At 41.5% G+C, this 10,037-nt stretch overlaps 1 protein-coding gene across 2 annotated transcripts in view; it reads left to right on the top strand.

Moving 5' to 3' along the window:
* The window catches only part of ncor2 (nuclear receptor corepressor 2), a 145,108-nt gene that overhangs the window by 54,345 nt on the left and 80,726 nt on the right, over positions 1 to 10,037 (top strand). For both annotated transcript variants that reach the window (XM_015370063.1, XM_015370061.1), the window contains exons 5-6: positions 725 to 907; positions 8,278 to 8,391. In XM_015370063.1, the coding sequence (XP_015225549.1) occupies positions 725 to 907; positions 8,278 to 8,391 (297 nt within the window). The remainder of the gene's footprint in view (positions 1 to 724; positions 908 to 8,277; positions 8,392 to 10,037) is intronic.

The following is a 10,037-nucleotide window of genomic DNA, read 5'->3' as shown; positions in this document are numbered from 1 at the left end:
CAGCACAGCTGATATTTCTCTCCAGGATGGAGTCACAGCCAAACAGGAACAGACCAGATGAAGCTAAGAAGCAGAGAGAGCATAATGTTAGAGATTGAACAAACAGATTCTGCAGCGTGGCAGAATAGAGAGAGAATGAAGCAAAAATTATGTAATAGGGGTCCCTATGTCCTCCAGCAGGCTAAGCCTATAGCAGCATAACTATAGAGATAGCTCAGGATAACCTGAGTCACTCTAACTAGAAGCTTTATCAAAAAAAAAAAAGTTTTAAGCCTTGTCTTAAAAGTAGACAGGGTGTCTGCCTCACGGACTAAAACTGGTAGTTGGTTCCACAGGAGAGGAGCCTGATAAGGAGGATTTTAAATTCTATTTTTGATTTAACTGGAATCCAATGAAGAGATGGTAGGATGGGAGATATATTTAAATTCAAAACTAACTTTCTAAGCAGCTGCTCCTTGCTTTAGCAATGGAACATTTTAAATGTCTCATAATGCTGCAACCTCTGCAGCATAATTTAATGATAAAATTAAATAAAAAATCCTCCTTGTAGTCATAAATACTGCAATATAAACACTATTTAAACTGGAACAAAGTCCTCCTCGCTAATTATAGATTCTCGAAAAAAAGTTTTTTTGTTTGTGGAACATTTTTTCTGTTTGTTAAAAGAAATAAATAAATGCATTTCTACATCTGTACTGAAGACGTATATATTGACCCTCCACAGGAGCGTGGAAGTGCCATTGGGAAGCTGGAGCCCATCTCCCCTGTGAGCCCGGTCCACATGGACCCAGACTTGGATCTGGTTCCAGCTCGATTTTCCAAGGAGGAGCTGATCCAGAACATGGAGCGTGTGGACAGGGAGATCACCATGGTGGAGCAGCAGATCTGCAAGCTGCGCAAGAAGCAGGTTTGTTCTCTTGGAGGCCGTCTGGTGCTACTGCCTGATGGTTGTGTCTGGAGCAAAGAAGTAGTTTAAGATCTTTTGCAGCAACATGACAGCAGAAAATAGTCCAAATGCTAAACATTGCTTTGATATGTAGAATTTGTGATGCCATTTACAGTGAGAGCTGGGTTTATGTGAGGAACATAAGTATTTTTACTGAACACTGTTTTTCTGCTGAACAGTTTTTTATACTAATTTGACTGTTTGCCTTCAGATAAAAGAATATCCCAGTACATTAATCACACACCTTGAACCTAGTTTTACATTTTAGGACATTAAAACCTTAAACATCATTTCATATGGTCATATTTCTATGTGTCAGACCAACACAAAGTCAAGTTTGGGTATGAAGTAGAAGGAAAATGCTTCATAGTTTTTAACCTTTTCTCAAATAAAATGCATCACAGTCAATTTCCTTTAGATGTAATTTAGTGAGTAGAGAGTTCACCTGTATGTAATTAACTCCTGTTGTTCTATGACAACCTCAGCTTTTTGTTAAACAGTAGCGTTCAAACAGCTTCATAAAGACTAAAGAGCACAGCAGGCGGGTCGGAGAGAACGTTGTGGAGATCTTTAAAACAAGATTGGATCATAAAGCTGAACCCTAAGCTTTAAAGTTTCGGAGAATAAGGAAACAGGAGAAGCCCGGCACAACTGCGAACCCTGCCAGACACAACGTTTCACCTAAACTCACCGGTTGGACTGGTTTGTTGCTTCCAAGTGCATTCAGAAATTCACACAGATCCTCATTTTTTCCCCATATATAGCTTCTCTTTTGCCCCCCGTTGTCATACCGTTTATTTTCTTTACTCCACAGTAGGTGGTGTAATGCCCTGATGTAGGTGTAGGGAAAAAATTTGGACAGATTTATTTACGGTAGTCATTTTGTATACACAAGTATAAACAAAAATACATTTCTTTTAGAACAGCTCTCTAGACAATTTTCTATTTTAAAGTGCAGCCTTGATAAGGTAAGCAGCAGTTGTTGCTGAGCTGCTACTACTGCCTCCAGCTCCTGAAGCACTCGCTTCTCCTGGCTCCGGGTGCGGAAGAGAAGGATGATGACGATGCTGTGAGGGTGGTAGCCCCCAGGGTCGAAGAAGCAGTGGTGTCATCGACAGGTTTAACAGTGACAGACGATGCTGGAGAAGGTGTGGAAGCCGGAGGGGGCTGGGTAGAGCCCGCTTGGGATGTTTCAGCATTTGGCAGGAAGCATCTAGGGTGCTCTCCTCATTTTCACCTACAGAGGGATGTGCTTTCCCTCTAGGTGCCGAAGATTGCCTGGGAACATTCTCAGAGGAGCCTCCATTCACGCAGAGCTCTTTGGTTTTATTGGCACGGTATAGCGTTAGCCCCTCGAGGCTAATAGCATTGTCTGGTATTGCTGGACGCAGCCAAGACTCAATCTGAATGATGGTGTAGCAGTTATATATCTGCTTTTTTGAAGAGAGTCTGAGTTGGAGATGATCCATTTTGTTTTCCGACGAGCGGACGTTGGAGAGCAGGATTGCTGGAAGCGGTGGTCTGTGGGGATCTCTCTTTAGCTTCGCAGTTAGCCCCTCTTCTCTTTCTCCGTCTCGCGCATCTCTTCCTTCGTCCGTTATTTTCTGCTGTTGTTGACATCCTTCCTCAGCACTCCGCAGCTTTTTAAACGGTGAAAAATGTCAGTATTTAAAACATTTTGTGACCGTAGCTCCAGCAGGCGTTGGCGATCACAGACGCGGGTTTGATGTCTAGTTTGTATCGTTTTAAGCGGCATATTTTGTGAAATTGCCGAGAGGAGCTGCTCTTGGCCGCTGCCTTGGAGCGCCGCCATGGTAACAGAAATGAAAAATGCAGAATAACTTGCTCCCATCAGATGTACCTTCAACTTTTTTGCCCTGGCAGCATGGTAATTGGTAAATGACTCCAGAGCACTTTACACTACAATCATTCATTTACCCATCCAACATCATGCTGTGGTAATGCTTTCTCTTAAGGAGGGACATTAAAGCTTGTCAGAGTTGATAGGAAGGTAGATGGAGGTAAATCAAGGAAAATCTAAGAAGGCGGCTAAAAAAGACAGAAAACTGAAGCAAAGATTTGCTTTCTAGCAGGAAAATGCAGCCAGAGCTTCACATTAAAGTAAGTGTGTGAATGTGTTAGTGGCTCATTTATAATCCCCACTTCCATCTGGTTGAGGATCGTTACAAAGCTTAAGAAAAATGGATATGTATAGTTTTTTTGTGTTATGTTGCACTTGGTACGTAGGAATGCTTCATGCAGGATGCCATTCTCAAAATCTCACCTACGTAACCTGAGATGGTCGAAACCGTCGTTGAATAAGTCATGTAAGCGAGAGCGCCACTTTATAGCCTACTGAACTCCCCTAGAACCGTGAAAAGTTGTTGTTAGGTAGCAAATCCAATCTGACCCTTACCCAGACAGACTAGTTTTTGCTTCTCTGAGGTGGGATTTAATTTAGAGATGTGAATGTAGCCATTAATTTACAAGCAACTCCATGAATACTCCGTCTGCTGGTCCAAAGTGGTCTGCTATCAGATTCCCAAACAACGAGGGAGACTGTTTCATTTAGTGACAGCGCACTGATGCCAGTGGCTCTCAGGCGCGAAACCTGTAAGTAACAGGTCTAGCGCCCCAGTTTTTTGTGTATTTTGATTCTGCTGAACCATTTCATTAATATTTTTCAATTACCTCTCTTTGTCTGCTTTATTTTCATTACAAAGAAGAATAATTGAAATATACATGAAGCTCTAAATAACAGCTCCCCTCAGGGCAAAAGACGTATCCTAAACGTTTTGTTGAAACCACATGTTCCCGCCAACCCAGCAACTCCGTCCCCTGAGTTGCTACCAGAAGCTGCATGAAGACACCTGCTCTCATCCAGGCTACGTACTGATCCGTCAGACATGCAGCCGTTACATAATACCACTTTTACATTCCTTAAAAAAAAAACAAAAAAACAGCTATGCTACAGAAGCAGCTTTGCTGTAATTGAGGAATAACCAGAAGAACATGTGATCATAACAAATCTAAATGTGGGAAAAAAATCTGCTGACTTATTTTCACCACATCAAAGTTGAACAGCATGTGTGCCGATTGTGCATTGACTGGTTTTGAAGTTGGCTAATAGTTTGCAGCTAATTTCTGTGCTTGGTGTGAAACACCTGAAATGTAAACCTTCATCAAAGCCAAGCAGAGGAGCGCAGGAGCCTTGCAGACCTGGGACCAGACTATCTTCATAGGGGCATAAATCACCAGGTGCTTTGTCACCGTGCAATGCTTTATCTATTTGTTTTCATGATGACCTAATGATTCCTGCTATTACAATGTCACTATATGATTTAAATCCAGTTCACAGATCTGAGATCGATATGATGCGACATCACCTGCCCGTCTATCGCAAGTATTTAATATAGACTCCAAAAACAACCATTTTACCATTTTATTTACACCTTTTTACAGACTACATAGAACATTAGTATTAGTCAATTTTTATACATTTTGAATTGCGAAATATGTATCAAGGTGTATCAAAAAAATACGAGTGTTGCATCGTCACAGGTTCCAGTCCGGCCTGTTGAACTTTGCTGCACGTTTCCCCTCTCTAATCCCATTTCCTGTATGCGTACTCTGAAAAGTAACACAGATAAAGGCCACTACAGATTTAATAATCCAAAAAAATAACTAATCTAATTGCCCTTTGGCAAGAAGGTCTTGGGTTTGAATCCTGTCCTTCCTGTGGTCAATTCAGTTTATTTCTATAGCACCAATTCTCAACACATGCCATCTCAAGGCACTTTACAGTTCACCAGATCATCCAGTCAAATTGATACAAAGTTTTCTATCTAAGGAAAACCAGTTGATTGCATCGACTCATTGACTCGAAGGCAATCCCTCACACTAAGCATGCTTGTAGCGACAGTGGAGAGGAAAAACTCCCTTTAAACAGGATGAAACCTCCAGCAGAACCAGGCTCAGTGTGAGCGGCCATCTGCTGAGGCCGACTGGGGTTCAAGGAGACAGAAGCAGAGATACAAAAAGAAGCTGTAAAAGGCGGCCCCATCCAGGAAACACACAGCCAGGCAGACGAGCTCCGAGCCAGCTCCCATGTCAGAGGATGAAGAGAGCACACCCAGCCAGTCACAGTCAGAGAAACAGGACTACACTGGAAAACAGGCCACGAGGCAAAGTTACTATAAGAAAAAGCAGAGATTGAACTAACAGATTCTGCAGAGTGGGAGAATAGAGATAGAATGAAGCAGAATGATGAAAAAAGGTCCCTATGTCCTCCAGCAGTCTAAGCCTATAGCAGCATAACTATAGAGATAGCTCAGGATAACCTGAGTCTCTCTAGCTATAAGCTTTATCAAAAAGGAAAGTTTTAAACCTACCCTTAAAAGTAGACAGTGGGTGTTCAGTTTGCATGTTCACCCAGTTTTTGCGTGGGTTTTCTCCAGGCAGCTCAGGCTAACCCTGCATCTGATTTAGGAATTTCATGTATGTATCATGACAAATAACTTAGCTTATTACCGGCAAGCTGAAGAAGCTCTTCACACTCTTAAATTTGCAGGTTACACAACGTATACACACGGGTTACACAACAAGCCCATTTCTCCTCGTGCACGCCCTGTTTAAAATGGGCTGTTTTCATAGCTAATACAAGCTCTCTATGTCCACATACAGCAGGGACTATATAGTGGACTTTATAGCAAACTCACTTAACTGACCGTTTGACAGATGATCACTGCTTTTTGCTCTGTTGCTCACGTAACTCCTCCTCCACTGCGCGGTTTCTGCGCAATCTTTGTTATTAGTCGCTGCTGTCCATTAGCGACAGCCTATGGCGTAAGCGGGCTGCTTTGACAGCAAATCCCATAATGCTTTGCGAGGAGAGCTCTCCGTGCAAAGCAGTCTGGAATATATATCTGCCTTTCTTTCCTTCTCATACACTTCGTAGACACTTTTTCTCTTTCGACCCTCGGCCATTTTCAAAGTAGTGAGCTTCAATGACTGTCTGAAACCGTAGCTCACCACTTATACGCCTGAAAGTGCGCATGCACAGAAAAAGGTAGCTAATGGGACGAGTACGTAGGACAGCCTTACGTAAACATATCACCAGAATGATTGACGACTAGGAGGACCAATTATTTATATGATCCACCTCAAAATAAAGGATCGTCCTCTATACCTTTAAGTGGCTGCGCTCATTTCTGTCATCATTAAGAAATGCACTTTAGGACTGACTCAATAATTGGATTAATTCATTATTGAAATTATGGTGAACTAATTCAGTATCTGACTAATATTTAGCTGGAATATAGACTCTTAATATATGCCATTAGCTTAGAGAACAATCCATGCCGAACACTAATTATACCTAAATTCTAAATAATGTATAAACATTTTGTATTCAATCTGAAAAAACTTTTTTTTAGTGAACTGTCCAGATCACTTTAAAAGGCAGTTTTAGCTTCACTTGGTTTAATTAGAGTATGAATCAGTTCATCAAATAAAAGAACAGACTGGTTTAAAAGTTGATGCCAATATCTGGTTAATATTGTAAAAGTTTATTAAAAATATGCCTGGTTTGACTTAAAGATGAAACGGTTATTTTTAGTAAATAGAAGAATATTTAGCTTCTAAAAGCTGTTAAATCAAAAGCTGCTTTCAGAGAAATTGATGATCAGAGTTTGAGGCTCTGTGAAAGTTTTTCCATCCAGCTCTTGCCGAGCATTTAAACATCTGGTCTGATTAAGTGGCATAGTACAACATTTTTTAAAGAGCTCTGGCAGATTAAGCGGACGGCCATGAGGTAGAGGTTCGGTTACAGTCAAGAGTGTCCGCCAAACGCTGGACGGCTGGTTTATTTTATTTCACTCTGAGGTGGGGTGTGAAGGCGATTGCTGTGTTTTCAAGTCTGCTTTTGCCTGAGCAGATGCTTATCCAGGGATCTCATGGCACAAGCCCATCCATCCTACTCTGCTCGTATGTGGCTGGGTCCTCAGGAGGCCACTTTCGCCACCGCTACCCCGCCGCCTTCTGAAGCCTCTGTCACGAGATGAGCGGAGGGAGTTCAGAGCGGACGTAGATGTAGATCAGCTGTTTGTGCGGCTCTCTCTGACATCCAGCCTCAGCTTACAGCTCAATACGCTCTGCTGATATTTCCAAGCCACAAATGACATCAAATTTACCCAAACATTTCCTCTGAGGGTGAGAGCTGAAAATCATTTCAGAGTATGAAAAACTGAAAGTACTTATAACTGATCTTTATATAGACAAAATAAGCATGAATGTTTGCTAAGTAAGTCATGTGGAAGCCTGCCTCACTGGCAGCGTGGCTTTAAACAGATGCTTGTTTACTTTTCCATCATAACTTTTCTCTGTTATCACTAAGACTTTGACTGCTAACGAGCCTGATGGACAGTGAGATAACAAGCAGCTCTTTCAATTAGAGATAGATACATTGACCGGTTGATGTTGTTTCCTGATACTTGCCTTTTTTATTATTGATCAATGCATGACTTAAGATCACGTAATTCACATCCATTGCTCCCTCCTCCATTTGCTATCAGTTTTTTTCATTGAGTTGGTCTTTCTTTTGTCTGAGTTAAGACTTGTGTTAACATTTGTTATTTTCATTAAATTATCATTAATTGTCAAAAAAAAAAAAAAAACATTAAAAAAAAAAAAGTTCAGCTAACTGATTTTTTTTTTTTTTACTCAAATCCCACATTTTTGTTGCTAAATGTTACAGATGCACATTTAGAGCTGCTCGGTTGTTCCATCTGCCTTTCCCATCGTTGCAGCTCCCTGTTTGGCACTTTCCTATCTCCTTACCTCAGCCTGTGCATATGCAGACCCTCTTGTTTTACAGTCCCTGAGTAAACATCCATGTTATTTGCTCCAAAAAGCAATCAGGAATGCATCTGTCTTCTGTTTGTCTACTTTAATTGTGGTAATCAGATTCAGTTTTGCTGCAAAGTTTATTAACTCATTGTTTGATGTTCCAAACTTTTCTATTTTTGTTCTCATTTTTCTTTCTTGTTTTTGTTTAAGCTCACAGCATCTTGTTCTTTTCCTTAATCACACATAATCTAAGCAGAAGCATGCAGTGTGACAGGAATAAATGCACCTGTGAATCAGGGCCACCACCAGTCTGTGGTCAAGATGATAAATCAAAGCAAAGTTTGGTGTCAGATCTCTGTGTAGTTTAATGGCTTTGTCATTTATGTGTTACTTTGGGTCTACAAATAAAATCTTTAATTGACTTTTGTTGTTTGTCTCAACGTCTGCAACGGGAGATTAATGCAATCTTTTTGTTTACGCCGCAGCAACAGCTGGAGGAGGAAGCTGCTAAGCCCCATGAACCCGAGAGGCCCATCTCGCCGCCACCCAGCGAGGCCAAACACCGCAGCCTGGTGCAGATCATCTACGATGAGAACAGAGTAAGTGGAAGATAAACATTCAAACAGGCGTGCTTAATCTGCCGTCTGCCCCTTTGACCCATATTCCTTGGTATTTCACTGTGGTTGCACTTGATCACCTTCAGAGAGACAGGGGGGGCTTTGTCAAAGTTTTTCTGAGCTGCCATGTGACACTTTGAGTGGTAGATACTGTGACTTGGAACATGCTGCGACCCGGAAAAGTAGAAGTCTGTCATTTTGTTTTCTTCTGTGTCATAAAACTAAAAAAAAAAAAAGAACAAGAAAGTTGTCAAAATGTATTCATGTCATACCTGACCTCCTTTAGTTGTTGTTGTTGTGCAATGCAGGAATCTCTCCTAAAAGGGTATGCTACTAAAGGTCAACATCACATAACAGAAACTGACTCGCTTTTACACAACCCCTGATCTTTTCTCTCAAATGTTTCAAATGAATCAACCTTTTTATGGAAGGACACACGAAGCAGAGCCTCTTCAGGCTGCTTGGAAATGTTTGCCACAGCAGTTAAGGTGCAGAAGATAAACTATTAGGGAGCCTTGCAGTGATTCTCGGTGCTCTCAGCTCCCCCTAGTGGTTAGAAACGAATCTTATTTGGTTCAAAACTGAAATGTCCTTATTTAAACTCCACAAAGCCTCTCATTGGAAGCAAGGGATGATTTTAAATGTTCTGTCTGTATTTTAAGATGGGTACATTTGCACATTTAGGGTGAGTACCAGTGCAGTATGTAGAAAATGCCTCCAAAATGGACGATTATAGTGCAGCTCAAAGACTGTGGGTAAGTTTCACAGAACAAGAGGCCAATAAAACATATTTTGCTTCGCTGTAAGTCGCACAGAAACTGCAAGGTAACCGCTACTATGGCGTCTGAAAGCCTTTGAAAAGGAAGAGCACAGGACTTCGAGGTTATCTGTGGTCAGCAAAAATACAGCCTTTCTGTGGAAGAGTAGGACGAGGCAGAAGTTGGAGGGTGAGTCAAGCGTGCAGCCTAACCTCTGTAACATTTCCCTCTGACTTACATGATGCACCCTGGCCCATTGCCATGCGGCCTCGTCGCAGCGGTCTCATCAGGCTTAAGCTGCTTCTATTTTAGGCTCAGGCTCCTTCTTACTCACTGATTCTGCACTTCGGTTATTTCAAACAGAACCTGCAGCGCCGTTTCATCCATCACCCTCATTTTGAGCTTTCTTCATAGGAAGCATCTCGTGCAATAAAATCCAAATGGGTTTGTACATTTGTTTACACACGTGGCTGTAATCACCTCAGCCTCAGCTCTCCTCCCTACACTGTCATCTGTGCCTTGTGGGTTCAGAGTCACAGGATCTTTCTGACACGCTTCAGGCCACATTTTTACTGACAGCCCATCATCAGACCCCAGAGAATGCTCAGCTCATGTTCACGCTCCTTAATTTTTGGATTGTTGCCATAACAGCCATGAAGTCATTAAAAGACAGGACTCCCTATCCCTTTTCCAAGCTGTGTTTTTTTTTCTTTATTGTCATGTCTTGCCGATGTGAAAACTACGGAAGAGGATTAGGGGAAAAAAACAAAAAAGTTAACTGATTTTTAAATTTTATTTCAGTTTAGTATCTGACTTTAATCTCAGAATGCTGACTTTAATCTCAGAATGCTGACTTTAATCTCAGAATGC

The sequence above is a fragment of the Cyprinodon variegatus genome, unplaced genomic scaffold (assembly GCF_000732505.1).
Source record: "Cyprinodon variegatus isolate N-32 unplaced genomic scaffold, C_variegatus-1.0 Scaffold41, whole genome shotgun sequence".
Lineage (NCBI taxonomy): Eukaryota > Metazoa > Chordata > Actinopteri > Cyprinodontiformes > Cyprinodontidae > Cyprinodon > Cyprinodon variegatus.
Note: the sequence above shows the minus strand (reverse complement) of the source record. Positions and strands in the feature narration are given on the sequence as shown.